At 42.1% G+C, this 17,891-nt stretch overlaps 1 protein-coding gene across 1 annotated transcript in view; it reads left to right on the top strand.

Moving 5' to 3' along the window:
• LOC308333789 (guanine nucleotide-binding protein G(i) subunit alpha-2-like) overlaps nt 1–17,266 on the top strand; it is a 51,671-nt gene extending 34,405 nt beyond the window's left edge. The window contains exons 5-8 of the mRNA XM_080790269.1: nt 14,735–14,875; nt 16,395–16,524; nt 16,660–16,813; nt 17,054–17,266. Of these exons, the coding sequence (XP_080646395.1) occupies nt 14,735–14,875; nt 16,395–16,524; nt 16,660–16,813; nt 17,054–17,262 (634 nt within the window). The 3' untranslated portion in view covers nt 17,263–17,266. The remainder of the gene's footprint in view (nt 1–14,734; nt 14,876–16,394; nt 16,525–16,659; nt 16,814–17,053) is intronic.
• The last annotated feature ends 625 nt before the right edge of the window (nt 17,267–17,891 follow it).

Below are 17,891 nucleotides of genomic sequence, written 5' to 3'. Positions count from 1 at the left end.
TCCTACACAACATAGCGCAATTATTTCCTCTATTTCTCTCTGTTTATTTATTATTATTATTGTTAATTAATCCACCTGCATCTTCTATTACCAAGGAGAACGGTTTACAAGCGCTGCTCCTTGTTAGCTAGTTTCTCATCATTAACGTCCTATAATAAAATGTGTCTTTATGGCACCATTAGTCTGTATTTGTTAAAATAGCATAGGATTGACATGATAGGATGCCAAATTGTGTTTAGGCAAGGGAAATGTATTTTATAAGGCAAACCGATATCAGGAAAAGGGAGAATTATAGTGAACGAAAACAGACCGTTGTCTGTTTTAATTAATCGAGTTTCTCCCATGCTTGTGCAGTACTACTGTGTATCCCTTTTTAACCACTTCATCGTGCAATTGTGGGACTGCAATTTGAACCAATTCGGTAGAATGGCTCATATATGACATGAACCTGAATGTTGCATATATGCAGCATATATTATGCATATACTCAGACGCGTAACTAGATGCCAGTGGGCCCCGACGCAGGCTGATCAGCGAGTGCCCCCGACGACAGCGCCGCACACCCCCCCCCCCCCCCCCCCCGCGCCGGCAAAGAAAACTAAAACAGACTGCTTTTGGATTAGAAACAGCAGCGGCTGAGCGGGGCAATGTACAGCAGCCTGTAAAAACAAGTCCAAACTGTGTGTGGGTTTATAATCAGCGGGGCACTGTACAGTTGTAGTTGTGATTTGTGCACGTACCTGGCTGTCGGGACTCGAGACTGGGAAAGCCCATTGTATGCACACTCGCCACAGTCAGACACTTCTGACTTCCTTCACGTTGTTAGCCTACAGCCCTATGCTCTAACAGAGCTGTTGGGGAGGCGGGGCACGTGTGCCTAATGCATATGGTATGGTGGCTGTGTGTGCTAGAGCAGCAGCCATCACCAGGCTCCGCCAAACTTCGTTCAACTCAACTGTCATTGCATCTCTGTATGTGTTTATAATTTTATTTTACAGACGGCACGGGTGAGTGGCCGTGTGCCCCCCTTGCCTCTGGGCCCCCACGCAGTCGCGTTGTCTGCGTCACGGTAGTTACGCCGCTGCATATACTTGCCATATATTGGCATATATGTCCATATATAAAAAATCACACCCGTGTGAACTGAGTCTCCCCCCCCCCCCCCCCCTCCTCTCTCTCTCTCTCTCTCTCTCTCTCTCATTAGCAGGCAACAGTGCAGCACTGTCTCTCTTTCTCTCTCTGTTTCTGGCACAACAGCGCCCCTACTGGTACTCATAGTCATACTGGTGCTCATTAACGTCACATAGGTGAACCAACACATGAACACGGACATTGCTGTTCCTTGTTTTTGAGTGGCACCACTCAAAAGAAAAATCACCATAGCACCACCATTAGCCTTTATCCTTGGCCCACTCCTTTTTCCCCCTCTAGAATATAGATATCTTGTCCTGTAGCATTGGCCTGTTATGCTATGCCAAGTAATGAACAGGGAGGGAGTGCTACGGTTCAAGTGGTTAAACTAAAGATACATCTCAGAAAATCCTCCTGTAGGAGGCCTAGTGAAATGTTGATGATTGTTTTGAATGCCAATGCCATGTCCCATCAATATCTGAAGGGGATTAAAAGATCAAGCCATGCGCTGCTGTGTGTTCTTTCTTCATTGAGAAACCAATTTATTTTGAAATAGTGAGCTTGGGGAGTCTGGAAATCTCCCTCTTCCTATGCAGGGATTTTGTTATGCCTAATTTCCTGCCGAATCAATTTTTGATGATAGGAACTGTTTCCCGAGATAACTAACTGAATCGATCCAATTTGCTGAAACTAAAGCGCAGACATCCTGTTTACAGTGTCATGCATGATGGTTAGAGAGTGCCTGGTAAAATAAACAGATTATTGTGTTTAATTGTTGAATTCATAGCGCTTATAATTACCGTGGTTTCCCAGGGGGCAACCTGACTATAGTAATTGCCTTGCCCGAATGTATTTTGTGACCGACTAGTCACTACCCAGGGCAAGGAAGGACACAACACAGGGCAGCTTCCTTAAGTTTGTAGCTTTATTCCTCCATGTGCAGGGAATTATACACAATAATATCATTTTACACAGGAGAGGCGATAGCTCTCCACTGTCCGGACAGAGGCTATCTCCTGAGTGTTTGTGGATATGACTGATTTATCCTGTTGTGCCTTGATCAAGTCCATGCACAACATGTGCGCAGCCACACCCAGCTCTGAGTCCAGTTCTAGTTTGACTCAGGCCAGGTGTGACTGCTTAAATCAGTCACCCTCCATCTCACATATTTATTTTTGTATTTATCATTCATTTGTTCATTCATTCATTCCGTATAAAGCCTTTTGGGGTCCCTGTGACGTCATGTGTGTCAATACATCATCACCAATGGTGATGATGTATTTATACTTGACAAAGACTGTGAGGCCGAAACGTCGTATTTTTTCTGCCTGCCTGTCGCTGAATAAAGGTTTGGAGCATCTTAAAGTGAGTTGTGAGGCCTGCTTTTTTCGATGATGTATTGACCCGCATGATGTCACATAGGGACAGGTATGGTGATTCACCATACTTCATCATCATTATACTGTAGGCTTCTTATGCTCACAGCTAGCAATTTCCCAGAATTGGGTTGAAAGTGAAATTATATAAACTTCAACCCTGACATTTGTTTTGTTCAATGAAAACGTCTTACCGCTTATATGGCTCCCCTGATGCCCTGATATATGCAATGAATGAGGCTGAGAGTAATTGAAAAGACTGCACTGTTACTGTCAATGTTCAATTCATGCTGATAAGAGTACTATATGACTTTGGATAGATAGTCTGCATAGTGTGTGTGTGTGTGTGTGTGTGTGTGTGTGTGTGTGTGTGCACCTTATTTTCAGCACACTTCCGTTGCACAGACTGTAGTGTGAGGCAACAGTGCGTCTCAAGAGACTAATGTGTCTGAGTGAAAACAATTTCACTATTCTATTCTTCACGCTGGGGGACCATTCCTGTTGCTAAGCCGTGATTACATGCTTTATTCCCCCTGATGCACATTTTCATTACCATTTCATTGCGCCATTTTCTTTGTCAGATATTGTTGTTCTAATGTAATGGTGAAAGGAAATGACAGAAGAGCGTGATGTAATTGTGCTACGCTGCTGATATGAGCCGGTGAGGGGTTGTTATCACCTCATGGGCCTGTGGGACGTGTTCCATCACTCCAGATGGAAACTCAGAGAAAACAGAAAGCCTCGTCCCTGACTAGAGCACAATGTGTCATAGTTACACTGTAATGCCTGCAGAATGTGCTACAACATTTTACTGTCTCATAAGTCACTGCTTCACAAAGAGGCATCCGGAGAGGGACCCCCAGGGGTCCTTGAGGGGTACCAAGGGTTTGCCCAGCAACATGAGGAACAGATTAAATACTATATGTTGTTTTTCAACCATTCGAAAATATTTTTGGGGGTTTTGACAGATGTTGACAAATCCCAAATGCCAATCCCATTTGGCGCTTTTCCACTGCATGTGCTTGGTACGGTACACAGCCAGCAGGTGGTGAACCTGCTGGCAGTTAGAAAGCATCTATCTTTCCATTTTATCCATCTTCTCTCAAAGCTAACAACCAAGAAGTGTACTCTATGTCAAAGCTATTAAAGCTTTTTTTCCCGCAGAAGCACAGACAAACCTCTGTGTTTACCAACGATCAGAGGATCGATCTAGCTCAGTCGGTAGAGATCTCACCTTTGCACCACATCCTGGGCACCGCCAACCCAGCATATGAGTAGCGCTGCTTGGGTCATAAGTCATGGGTCTTGGGTGCAAGTCATGTGTTAAGTACTGGGAGGGAGCTGATGGTAGGTGTTGCATATCAGCAATCCATCTCCATGGGGTCTAGTGCATTGAAACGGTGATAGACACCCGCATTCTTGGCTGATACCGACAATAAGCCTTCCCGTATACTTACTTACTGTTTTGTAGGTGTGTCAGATACAGTATGATTTCCCAGTGATTCTTAGAATTTGCGTAGCTGACCAAAGGTTGTTATGGCTTATTAAGTGGTCTAACCTTTAGAGCCAATTTTGGCCATTTCATACTTAGGTTTCAACCATAATTCAACCCATAAATAGCATCATAGTATATTATGTAACACAAATGAAATACGGCCAAGCACCTTACCCTCTTATTGTAAGCCTACCAGATTCAGTTAATCTTTCAGGCTTGGCTTCCATATCAAAATGTCAAATGAAGTGATGTGCCAATATCAGATTTTATGGACTACAAAGGCATGTCTAAACCTTTCTCTCTAGAGTCTATAGCGATTATACTTGTCAAACTAAATTACATCCTGAAGTAGTCAAGCAATGGTTTTAATAATATCCCACACCCACTCTGATTTAACACAGGATTACATCCAGTTGCAGCACTTTATTATACAACGTGGTGTTTTTCATGATGTGATTGAACACTACGTTGAGAGATTGGCAGAAAATCCGTCAAACCTTTGACATTCAAGCTTTGTCTTAGTTCTGCCTCAGGGCCATGTGACGACTATATGACAGCTGATCCCAGGAGGTGTCTGTCAATACTGCTGCAGTAGCGTGCAGCTTTGTTGTAGCCAGGTAGCCTGGCTTTGTTGGTTAAAACAAAAAAAGCACTATATTCTGTTAGTAATCATTACTTCTCTTTAATAAACAGAAAATGCATCTTCAGGTGGGAGGCCACATTTCAGCTCATCAGGAGAGAGTGCCCATTTATCAGCTTCAATTTTATAGTGCTCCAATTCAAATTATTTTCTGCTTATTTATTTGTGTCATCGCTTCCCATTTCACTTGTTTATCCTGTATCCTGTGTGAGTTCTCTCTACTGATTGGATCACATTGCTATCCGGACCATTTTCTGTTTTCTGGAAAGCTGGAGAGACGGGAAGACTCCTGTTTCTAAACCAACAGTCTATAGCAATGACTACTATCAGAATATAGAATATAGAGCTATTTAACATTTATTTTAACTCATATCACTTACCCTACCTTTTTAAGGAAAACACCCTCCAGATGCACAGCCATCAACCTGCCTGTTCCACAGTGAGAGAGTGTTCTCCTCTTTGCAGTCTGTGCGTGTCCCCAATAGAATCATTAAAACTGAACGTGCACTGCTGAAAAGTGAGTTTCAGAATCGGTTTTGAGTGAAAGATCAAACGCGTTTCAGAAGCCATAATCGGCTCGCCTTTATTTTTCTCCGTGATTGTCTTGTTTGTTTAACCGAGGAAGAGAGAAGACTCCCAAAACGTCACCGTGGTGCTTTTCACCGCGAAAGCATCTGTGTCATTTTCAATTTCAAAGTTTTCAGTATACAAGCGCATTGCACGGCACAAAGTTTCCCTGCGAGCTTGTACTTCTGCTATTTGGCAATGTGCACGTGCATGAAGGCAGTGTGAGCGAAGATTGCCCAATCAGGCCCCTGACCCAACTCGAGTTTGACACGCCTGTTGACCACACAGTCACAATGTCATCATGCCCGGTTCCATTCCGTCTGGAGACGACTGTGTTGCATGTCCTTCCCTGTCTCTGCCTGCAGTTTCCTGTCTCTCTAGTGCTGTCCTGTCTAAATAAAGCCAAAGAAATGACTGGAAAGAAGAAGTTGGTCTCGGTGACAAAGGAAATGGTCAATCGTTTGACATCCTAATACATCCTGATACTGGGGGGTCAAATTATGACAGGCAATTCCTGCTGTCAAAAAACACTTTGTTTGAAATAGACACTCATGCTTTCCAAGGTGTGACTTGGGCTGGGAGGAGGAGTAGGACTAAGGCCCTGTACGTCCTCTCTGGGGGGGGGGGGGGTACTACCTGTGAGTGGGGAGTGTTGGCTGATGAATGAATATTAACATCCTAATACATCCTGATACGGTCAAATTATGACAGGCAATTCCTATTGTCAAAATATGACCCCCCAGTCAAAAAACACTTTTAAGGGAGTCACGTGATGCAGCATAGCTAGACAGACGTGGGGTTCCGGAGCTCCTGAAATTTTCCTGATTTAACTCATCTTTTGGGATGATAAATACAAACTGAGTGCTGATTTTTCTATCTAAAGGCACTGTTATGCAAACGAGATCTATTTCAACCAGAATAAGACAGAATAACGACGACATGGACCCACTTTTCTCACCGGGGGGAACTTCCCATCTGTTTGTTGCTCCTGCTGCTAGCGTTAGCGACCATGCTAACGGTGATATTGTTTTGGATGATACTTCATGTGGATCAGATGAGACTGGAGCAGATTCACTCATACTTTGGGAGATTAGACGAGGTAATAAGATCCTATCTGACAAACTGGATGCTAAAACTGAAGAAATAAATAGCTCCATTTCTGGACTGAAGGGTTTAATCGATGGGGTGAGCACACGCATCAACGAGGCGGAGGAACGCATCAGCACAGCCGAGGACAAACTTGCGGTGGTGGACACGGTCGTGGTGAAGCTGCGTGGTGAAAGTGACTTTTTACTTGACAAGATTGATGAGCTCGAGAATTATAGCCGACGGAACAACATTCGCGTTACAGGTCTGGCTGAGAGCAGCGAAGGTTCTGATCCAATACGCTTCTTTGCCCAATGTATTCCATCCATTTTGGGTAGGGAACATTTTGATGAACCATTGATATTTGAACGCATACACCGAACTGGAGGTCCACGACCGGATCCAAAGTCAAAACAGTACCCGAGAACGGTGCTCATTCGCCTGCTCAAATTCCAAGACCGAGACAAGATTCTACGCCTCGCCACTAGACTGTCGATGGATAAAGGTCCCATTACTTTCAATGGGAGGCCCCTGTCGTTCTTTCCAGATGTGACTGCCAGGCTTCTAAAACGCAAAAAGGAGTATAGCCAGGTGAAGAAGGACTTGAAACAGAGAAACCTCCGTTATTCTCTCCTGCATCCCGCTACGCTCAGGGTCGACATGCCAGATGGGAGAAAGAGATTCTTCAAAACCCCGGAAGAAGTGGTTGCTTTTCTCAAGGGTCTCCCAGGAGAAGACGGCGCTAACGGGACCGGGTAAAACGTGTGCTGATCTCCGCATCCACCTTTACAATATGCTCTAATCCGGTATGAAGGTACTATTATTCCATCTTTTTTTTTCTGGTATTTTTTCTGTTTTATTGGAAGTTTGGACATCAAAAAGGACATAAATAGATTGGATTCTGTAGTATTCCATGGTCACAATTGACATTGGTTTTATTTTACTTTATTAATATTTGATTTTTATATGCATAACAGTTTCAGGCTGGAATTCTGGTGACCTTATCTTAGTTTTTTATTTTTTAGTAGCTGTATTTTTATTTCAATTTTGTTTTGTATTATTAACATTAATCAGCATTATTTTGGTAAGAAAGTTTTTTTATTTTTATTTTTTGGGTTAATTCTGTTCCGACTATATTCTAAAATCTATGATATAGCTTATTTTATATATATTTTTTTGTTTAATGTGTATTTTCGGTCAAGTTCAGTGTGACTGTATTCTTAGTTATCCACATAGGCACTCAGGGTATTTTTCTTTTTTAAAGATTGAGTGAACTACTGTAGACTATTATTTAAGGCTCTAGACCTGATAGTGTGTGTAGTTAGTCAGGCATGTATATGGTTGACAAGTGCGAGACACATGGCCCCTTTTGGGTCTGGGTTGGTACCATAGGTTTGGGGAAGATGGTACCGGGGGGGTGGGGTACATGTTTGTTTTTTCTGTTGTGTTGTTTTTCTGTCTGTAGAAGAGACGTACATTTATCTAGATATTTGGTTTCTGGAGTTTTTGAGCTGGTCTGGTTAGTTACAAAATGTATCTTTCATAGGACAAATGACTAATGTGGTAAAGTTTATAAGTTATAATGTGAATGGTTTAAATGGGCCCGTAAAAAGAAAAAGAGTGCTTACATATTTAAAAAAGCTTAATACTGATATCGCTTTTTTACAAGAAACTCACCTTATAGCAAGTGAACACAAGAAACTAAAGAGGGACTGGGTAGGGCAGGTGGTTGCATCATCATTTAATTCTAAAGCTAGAGGGGTAGCTATTTTGGTTAAAAAAACTATTCCCTTGACGATCAAAGAGACTGTTTGTGATCCATTGGGCCGATATGTGATTATCCACGGTGAAATGTATTCAGAACCTTGGACATTTTTTAATGTCTATGCCCCTAATTATGATGATGAGCCTTTTATTCAAAGTGTATTTCTTCAGGTGTCGAGGGCGCAGGGAAATATTCTGACGGGAGGAGATCATAATTTTTGTTTATGTCCAATTTTAGACCGTTCATCAACCAATGTAGTCACAAGAACAAAGGCGGCAAACTCTACTTTGGCATTTATGAAAGATTTGAATTTAACAGATATCTGGAGACATATGCACCCGCAGGATAGAGATTACAGCTTTCACTCTGCCCGTCATGGCTCCCATACTAGGATCGATTTTTTCCTGTTATCTACTCAGCTAGCACATAGAGCATTGGAATCTGAATATTTGCCTAGGTTACTCTCAGATCATTCACCACTGACCCTTTCTATATTAATACCTGAAAAGATACGAAATTCATATACGTAGGTGGCGTTTAAATTCATCCCTTCTTAAAAGAGAAGATTTTCAAACATTTGTAAGAGATCAGATTAAGTTTTTCTGCGAAACTAACTGTCCATCCTCACCCAATAGTTTTGTGCTTTGGGATACATTAAAGGCTTACCTACGGGGACAAATAATCTCCTTCACAAAATCTCTTACAAAAAAATATACGGTGGAAATGGAAGATCTGGAGAAGGAAATCTTAACTCTACAAAAAGAGTTTCAACGCTCTGGTTGTAGAGAAGTGCATCGTTCACTGGTTAATAAAAAACTAAAATATAACACAATGGGTACTTATAAAGCTGAAAAAGCTATTCTTAGAACTAAACAGAGATATTATGAACTAGGGGATAAGGCACACAAGGTCTTAGCATGGCAATTGAAAAAAGAGGAAAGCGCAAGGACTATTAATTCTATTCGAACTAACGCTGGCTTAACCACATGTGACCCAAAAGAAATTAATAATACCTTTAAGCAGTTCTATTCTGAATTATATTCATCAGAAGCTCCAGAGGATTTAACGAAAATTGATACATTCTTGTCTACTATTGAATTACCCAAATTAAATCAAGAAGATCAGGATGATCTTGAACGGCCATTCACTGCAGCAGAAATTGGGCGAACAATAACGTCTATGCAGTCTAACAAATCACCAGGAGAAGATGGTTTCCCTGCTGAATTCTATAAAGAATTTAGAGACTTGTTAATTCCTCTGTTTATAGATGTACTCAAAATGGCATCTGAAACCAAGACTCTTCCTGATTCCTTTTCTACTGCTATTATAACTGTCATTCATAAAAAAAACAGAGACCCTTTAAAACCAGCGTCATATAGACCGATTTCATTATTAAACTCAGATTATAAATTGATTTCTAAGATCCTAGCTAATAGATTAGCGCAGTACCTCCCTAAACTAATCAGCCAGGATCAAGGGGGTTTTGTAGTGAATCGATCATCCAGTAATAATCTCCGCAGATTATTCAACATTATTCAACTGGCCAAAACTAGACCAGAGGAGAGTATTGTGGTGGCCCTAGATGCGTCGCACGCCTTTGATAGATTAGAATTTCCTACATGTTTCTGGAAAAATTTGGCTTTGGGCCCTCCTTTATTGACTGGGTTAAAACGTTATATCACAGCCCCAAGGCCAGAATTACTACTAATGGTCAAATATCAGGCAGCTTCCCTTTGAGTAGGTCGAGTAGGCAAGGCTGTCCGCTATCCCCTGGCCTCTTCGTCGCGGCCATAGAGCCTTTGGCGGAGGCAGTGAGACAAAATACAGATATAAAGGGATTCCAGGTGGGGCAATTAACTCATAAAATAAATCTTTTTGCCGATGATGTATGTCTGACTTTAACAGACCCAGCTAAATCCCTTCCTAAATTGCAAAGCCTGATTGAGGATTATGGCGTTATTTCAGGTTATAAACTTAATTTTGATAAATGTGAAATACTCCCTCTTACTAATTCTGATTACACAATCCATCAACAAATAACCCCTTTTAAATGGTCCCCAAACGGCTTTAAATATCTGGGCATAATGGTAGACAGGGATGTGAAGAATCTCTTTAAACTTAATTATACTGTGCTACTTAATAAAATAGAAGAGGATTTGAATAGATGGACACATCTACCTATCACTTTGATTGGCAGAATTAACTGCATTAAAATGAATGTTTTGCCCAGGCTGATGTATCTTTTTCAATCCCTGCCAATCCCAGTACCTCAAGCTTTCTTTAAATCCTTGAATAAGAAGGTTAGAGATTTTCTGTGGAACAATAAAAACCCACGGGTGTCTATGGAAAAACTTACATGGGATTACTGTGAGGGGGGTCTTCAATTGCCCAATTTCAAAATATATTACTTGTCATCTCAAATGAGATTTGTTTCCTCTCTTTTTAAGGGTAATGATGCCCCCTCCTGGGTTCAAATTGAAATGCATGCTTTAAAAAACACATTGGCAAGTGAATTTATATATAAATGGAACCCTAAAACCATTGTTGCCAAATCCAAAAATTATTTCTCAATTCATTCAATTAAAACTTGGCATGAGGTTCGTAAGATTCTTAAGTACAAAACGGATTTATCTCCTAAAACACCATTAAAGAAAAATGGGCTTCTACCCATGTTTGTAGACAATAGAATCCTGGAGAACTGGCATGTCAAAGGGGTAAAACTCTTAGAACATTGTTATAAAGATAGACAGCTCATGTCTTTTGAACAACTGAAAGGGAAATATGACTTGTTAAACAGGGATTTTTTCTGTTTTTTGCAACTAAGGGATTACCTTAGAAGGATGTTAGGGCCGGAAATGACTTTACCTGGGTTTAGTGATGTGGAGAATTTATTACATAATGATCAAGGTCCACACGGATTCATTTCTACTATGTACTCCCTATTGCGTGCCCGATGCCCAAGGGAGGGCATACACAAATCTAGAGAAAGGTGGAAGTCAGATTTAAATATTATTATTGATGAAGATCTATGGTCTGATTTGTGTCGTGACAGCCTCACTGCTACTGTCAATTCTAGGTACAGACTGTCTCATTATAATTTTCTCCACCAACTTTATTATACACCTCAAAAGTTGCATAGATACAAACCTGAGATCTCAGATTTATGTTTTAGGTGTGGTACGGAAGAAGGCTCATTTTTGCACTGTACATGGCAATGTATAAAAGTTAAAACATTCTGGCATGATATTTGTGATACACTGGCTAAAATTATAGATGCTCCCTTCCCGTTGGATCCTGAACTTTGCCTCTTAGGAAACTTCAGTGCAATCAGTGCAAATTTAGGTAGACACAAAATAAAATTTATAGAGGTTGCACTCGGGGTTGCTAGAAAATGTATTGCAATAACGTGGAAGTCTGACTCACCCCCACCTATCGCAAGATGGTTCTCAGAACTGAACAGTTGTGTCCCTCTTGAGAAGATTACATATACTTTGAGAAGTTCAAGGGGTTTTGAGAATTTTTTGAAGATTTGGCAGCCCTATTTGAATTACATGGAGACTTTGTCCTTACCTGTATCAGTATTGTTATAGCTATCTCAGTCTAGATCGATTGCTTCCGGAAACAATTTTCTCTGTATTCTAGATTTGTCTCTTGTTTTGTTTTGTTTTGTTTAGTTTAGTTCTTTTGTTTGTTTTCCATGTGGGTTTTTTTGTATATTATTGTTGTGATTATGTTCTAACTGTGTTGTCTTAAACACTTTTAAAAAAAAATAGACACTCATGCTTTCCAAGGTGTGATTTGGGCTGTGAGGAGGAGGGGGTAGCTAAGAATACCTTGAATAATCACAGTTACATCATTTTGTTTATGGTGGATGTCATAAACAGGAAGATCATTAAATCAATCAATGTGTCCTCCTTAAGGGAGAAACACAACTTTATATGTAGTTACAATTGTATATACTTATAAGTGTGCTAGATTAATGAGTGAATGAATGGTTTAGTGCTTAATGGCCTTCGTCAGACAGGCAAGTAGAGGCAGAACCATGCGGAAAAGCAGCATTGTATACTTGTATACCAGCACCAGAACGTGAGACAACAGATTGATTACAGTGGCCACGTTTACATGCAGGCTGATCATTCAGAATAAATACTTCCGAATAAAATACATCCGATGTAATGTTTTTGCGTGCGTGTTTACATTGGAAATGGTCATTCCGAATGATTGTTTACATGGACGAAACTTTTAGATCCCATCATTTCATTCCGCATTAGCGTCGGGCAGGGAAGGCTTCTGATTGGATAGGGGCGGCGCGGGCATATATGTTTATTGTTTACCGTCTTTTTTTCCCCACCCGCTGCGGAGATCATCTCGTTTTTATTTGTAGGCCTACTACTATACTTTGTATCTACAGCACGGCCAGGGCACGCAACGCAACACTGATGATTATTATTGTATCGGGTCGCTCGTTATTTTTGAGAGAGAGAGAGAGAGAGAGAGAGACCGTTGAACACACACACACACACACACACACACACACACACAGATCAGGGGTATCTCATCTGCTGCTGCTCCACGTTTTTTTTGTGGATTTCGGATCTGAAAAAAGGAACGAAATAACGCGCTCTATGTGCAAACTCCTCGGCGCCGACGGCGCGCCTTGGATATGAGCCTTGGAGCATGCTCAGAAAGACCAGAATGAATTTACATCCGAAGCAGTGTATACATGAGTCAAATTTCTTTCAATCGCATTGAAAATCGGAGTAATCCGGCCAGTGACATCGGAATGGTTTTTAGATCGCATCGAGCGTTTTCATTCGGATGTAAGTTTTTGTATGTGTTTACATAACAACGTTTAATAGGATTGAACTTCTATTCGGAATGAAAAGGGGATTTAACTGCTCATGTAAACGTAGCCAGTGTCAGAGAGCCAGCTGCATGTATTTGTTCTTTCTTGCCTGTGTAAGAACGAAGTGTGGGGTATTTGTTTTCAGAGGTGGCATCCTTAAGATGAGACCGTAGCCACAGTTCAGTCTGTTGTCGCTACAGGCAGCAGTTGGTACAGTACAAATGTGTCACTGTAAACTTCAAGGCTGGAAAGGAAACCTCATATCTCCAACATGTTGCTTTTCAGGAAATGGAATGAATTACCTGTGTTCCAATGGATACAATACAGATATTATTGCGACTACTATGAAAACCTGAATTTCCCATCAGAATCCATAATACGGTCACGCCTTGTGACATCACGCCTCCATGTATGCCTGGTCATGCCTCGTGACATCACGCCTCCATCTCCATATATGGAGATGGATGATAATCTTCCCCACCCGTCCTTCCTCTTCGATGTCTCCCTTTTGACACATACATGTCCATTTAAACTCTATAGACGGGCCTGGCCCAAAGTTATTAGTGCAGCCACACCCAGCAGCTGGCGAAAACTAGAGTTCTCAACAGGCCCGGAAATTAAGGCCCGGCCTTACCTTGGCCCTCATCAAACCCAAACAGGTTGCTTCTCGCCGTCAGGGCATCATACTGGTATAGGCATAAGCTCTGGTTTATATTATATTATAAAGCCCACAAACACACACTCCTTTCACATTAGTACAAGCTCACAATGGGTCGAAATGCAACGTCTTGTGAGCTTGTAAATCGGCTGTTTGTGCTACTATTGTGTGTCTTTTTGTGTCCGGATAGTTCAGTCGGTAGAGCTCTCGCCTTTGGACCACAAGTTCATGGGTTCGATCCCGGGCACCGCCAACTCAGCGAATGAGTAGCACAGCTTGGTGCAGCAAGTCGTGCGGGAAGTACTGGGAGCTGATGGTAGGTGTGGTGCTCCACCTCAGCAATCCATCTCCCAGGGTTCTAGCCCATTGTAACAGGGATAGACTCCCTCCCGCGTGTTACCGGCTGATACCGACAATAAGCCACTCCCGACCTACTTCTTCTTTGTGACGTAAAGTTGAAATTTGGAGAGACAAGGGGCTGTATTTTGCGTGTATTAAGTACCAGGTCTTATTACTTAACTTAAGACCTGGAGGCGTGGTCAATGCTCTTTGGCCACTCAGAATAACCAAATGGCATTGATCACGCCTCCAGGTCTTAAGTTAAGTAATAAGACCTGGTACTTAAGACACGTAAAATACAGCCCAAGGTTTCTGCCTGACAGCAATGACTTGCTAATAATGACCAAACCTTCCTCTGCCAGCCAAGGACACCCTGGCGGGTGGACGTCACACGTTTCAGTAGCCTTATGACTTTCCTCCACATGAGTCATGACATAAGTAGTAGTGTAAAAACGACCCATGCCAGAATTTGGGGTTCGATGCCAATTCCAAATTTGGAGAGTCCTAGACCATGTGCAAGATGTTTGAATCAATTTGGAAATCTTGTATGATTTGTATTTGAGAACATTGCCTGATAAGCAAAAGATAAATAAACACAATTTACCTTTATATCAAAACAAAAACAGCAAGAATACATTAACTAAATAATGTCAAAAGCTTGTACATCTACTTTTTTTTCTCCTTTTTTTAATGACTAGGAAACATTGGCTGCAAAACTGCTTTGCCAATATCGATGTCATCAGAAAAGTAAAATCTGTCGGGCGCTATGTAGAGTGCCACACTGTATAATAATTATATTAAGCAAGTGTGTCTGTGTGTTTTCCCCACCAGTTACCTGAACGACCTGCAGAGGATAGCCAAGGCAGACTACATCCCCACACAGCAAGATGTGCTGCGGACCAGAGTCAAAACCACCACAACAACCATCGTGGAGAGTGAGACACATTTCACCTTCAAGGACCTACACATCAAGTGAGATCATGCTTCCACTCTGTCTACTACTGTGTGATCGCAACATACCAACCCTGTGTTAGCTTAGTGTTACCCCACCATGCAAACAAGGATATCGTCCATGTCGGCCCTAAACATTGTCCGAAACAGTCATTTTTCTTGCCATTTCGCTACGTTTGAATGACAAAGTGGAGTATTCATTTACCAAAAGAATGTTGAAATATGGAAATAAAAGGTTTCGGTAATACTTGCTATGCATCCAATGTTTATAACTCATTATGAACACATTGACGATATGTCATTGAAGTGATCAGCATATTAGAATCCTACCAAGGCGTGTTACATATAAATTTATGATCATGATCATGTGTGTGATGTTTCGTGGCTTTCTGAAGATCCAGCTTGTCTTCCTCGAGATATTGTAAATAACCTTGTTTTGTCTGTGTGACTATCTCTTTGACTACTATTAATGGTATTTTGTGCACCAAGTTTTTGACATTTGAACGTCCGGGCCAATTTTTTTGAAAAATGCATATACAGTATACTATAGAGTGCTATGTCTACATAAAATGCTATCCAAGTTACATAAGTTGAGCCTTTGCATACGCCTGTAATGGGAGTTATGGGGCTTAATCAAAGGGGGGGGTCCTTGAAATAAAAAAGGTTAAAGAAATTATGTTATGTCGATGTATTGTGAGCTTGTAGATTTTGTAGCTATTTTCTGCATGTTTTCAGCAGAATACAGATGCTGGGGTATAAGTGGCTGCCTACTGTCTACTGGTGTCTTTGGCATGTCACTGCAGTAATGAACGGGCAAAGGTTGTCAGTTGATTAAAAGCAAGACCTAAAAGCCCAAATTAAACCAGTCCTGCGTAGTTAACAATGCACAAAGAGTCCTAGCAAAAGCTGCATTTTGTTCATAATAGAGCTGCAACTATCAATGATTTTCTTAGCGATTACTTTTTTTTAATCAAAAAGTGAAGCGAGAAATAGACTACATGAATAAGTCATCCACCATCCCAGTCAACAATGTGTTTCCACTCCACGTCTCAGTCTGGCATCAGGCTGCCCGTTACCACGGCAACTGCACTGTACCTAAATGCCAACATAAATGCAAGGGAAGATGACCCTGCTGCTCTGCAGTGACAGATGTATAGTACAGTAGCCAGACACGAGTGTCAAGATGTTGACCTTCAATCTGCGTTGCCTCTCAGCCCTCACCATAGTGTTTGGCTGGTGGGCCATTTGTATACTCTCATAGTTACATACCTGTGAGGACCCCCTCAAAGAACCTTGAACCTTGAAGGTTCCTGGACCCCACTTTGAGAACCACTTTTATAGAATCTAGATTTGCGAATTCTTGTTGTGACAACTGTGTGTGTGTGTGTGTGTGTGTGTGTGTGTGTGTGTGTGTGTGTGTGTGTGTGTGTGTGTGTGTGTGTGTGTGTGTGTGTGTGTGTGTGTGTGTGTGTGTGTGTGTGTGTGTGTGTGTGTGTGTGTGTGTGTGCGTGCGTGCGTGCGTGCGTGCGTGCGCACGCAGGATGTTTGATGTGGGAGGCCAGCTCTCAGAGAGGAAGAAGTGGATCCATTGCTTCGAGGGAGTGACGGCCATCATCTTCTGCGTGGCCATGAGTGCTTATGACCTGGCTCTGGCAGAGGATGAGGAGATGGTGAGTCTGTCACTACACTACATTTATTCAACTCAAGTGCTCTTCAATCTGACTGAAGAGCTGCATAACATGAGGGCTAAAATGAAATAACTACAACAACAACATTGTTACATTTTCCCGTCTGTCCCTCCCCAGAACCGGATGCATGAGAGCATGAAGCTGTTTGACTCCATCTGCAACAACAAGTGGTTCACGGAGACCTCCATCATCCTCTTCCTCAACAAGAAGGACCTGTTTGAGGAGAAGATCGCCCGCAGCCCGCTGACCATCTGCTTCCCTGAGTACACCGGTGAGAGCAGGACAGGGCCGTCATTTGGACTCCCAGAGCATGGCGAATGCCACCTCCCACCCCCTAGTCACAGTGTAGACTAGAGAGTAAACCATGTGGTACACGCCCTAAACAAACTCAGCTATCTGGTTGAAGGAGGTCGACAGTCATATCATCCACACACCAAGTTCTGTTCATCCTCCAACTGTGTAAGACTAAACCAAATAACACTATAACCTCTCTCGTCTCGGTCCCTGGCAGGCCCTAATAAGTATGAGGAGGCCCAAGCCTACATCCAGACCAAGTTCGAGGACCTGAACAAGAGGAAGTACAACAAGGAGATCTACACCCACTTCACCTGCGCCACCGACACCAAGAACGTGCAGTTTGTCTTCGACGCCGTCATCGACGTCATCACCAACTGCACGTGCAATTGTTGTGACTTGGAGTGGGGAACACCCCCTGTATAATGGTATGCCCCAGCAGCACTGGGGGAAGTTGTCTTGTTTACATCCTGTCTTCAGTTCCATTACAGTCATACTACATACTACTACTGCTGTCTCGTGTCTCCTGATTTATACATACACAAACATGATGTCAGAAGCGGCTACACCAAAGTACAGTTTTGCTTCGCTGCGGGACCCGGCGTGAGAAAGAAATAATTAAAAAAAAAAAAAGGAAAAAGACGGAGAAGGAAAGGACCGGCAGAACGGCTGTTAGCAACAAGCTAACGTAACCATGGCAGCCAATATACCACCACCGGAGGAGATGAAAATGAGCGGTGATCTGGCAAGTAACTGGGACAATTTCAGAGCTGAATTTGAGGACTATTTACTTGCAACGGGATTAACAGAAAAGGCAAAGGAGGTACAGGCAGCAACTCTGCGAAGAGTTATGGGCAGTGAATGTCGTCATATATACAAGCATAATTTAGGACTCACGGCGGAGCAAGGGAAGGACGTGCAAGTTATTCTCGACGCCTTGGAGGCATATTTCAAGCCAGCTAGAAATGTCATATTCGAGAGATACATTTTTGGAATCTGCAAGCAAGATGAGGGAGAGCCCATTGATTCATTTGTAACAAAGCTGAGGGAGAAGG

Source organism: Protomyctophum bolini (genome assembly GCF_963924005.1).
Source record: "Protomyctophum bolini genome assembly, chromosome: 19".
Classification (NCBI taxonomy): Eukaryota; Metazoa; Chordata; class Actinopteri; order Myctophiformes; family Myctophidae; genus Protomyctophum; species Protomyctophum bolini.
The sequence above is the reverse complement of the archived record's forward strand: the minus strand, read 5'-3'. Positions and strand labels throughout refer to the sequence as shown.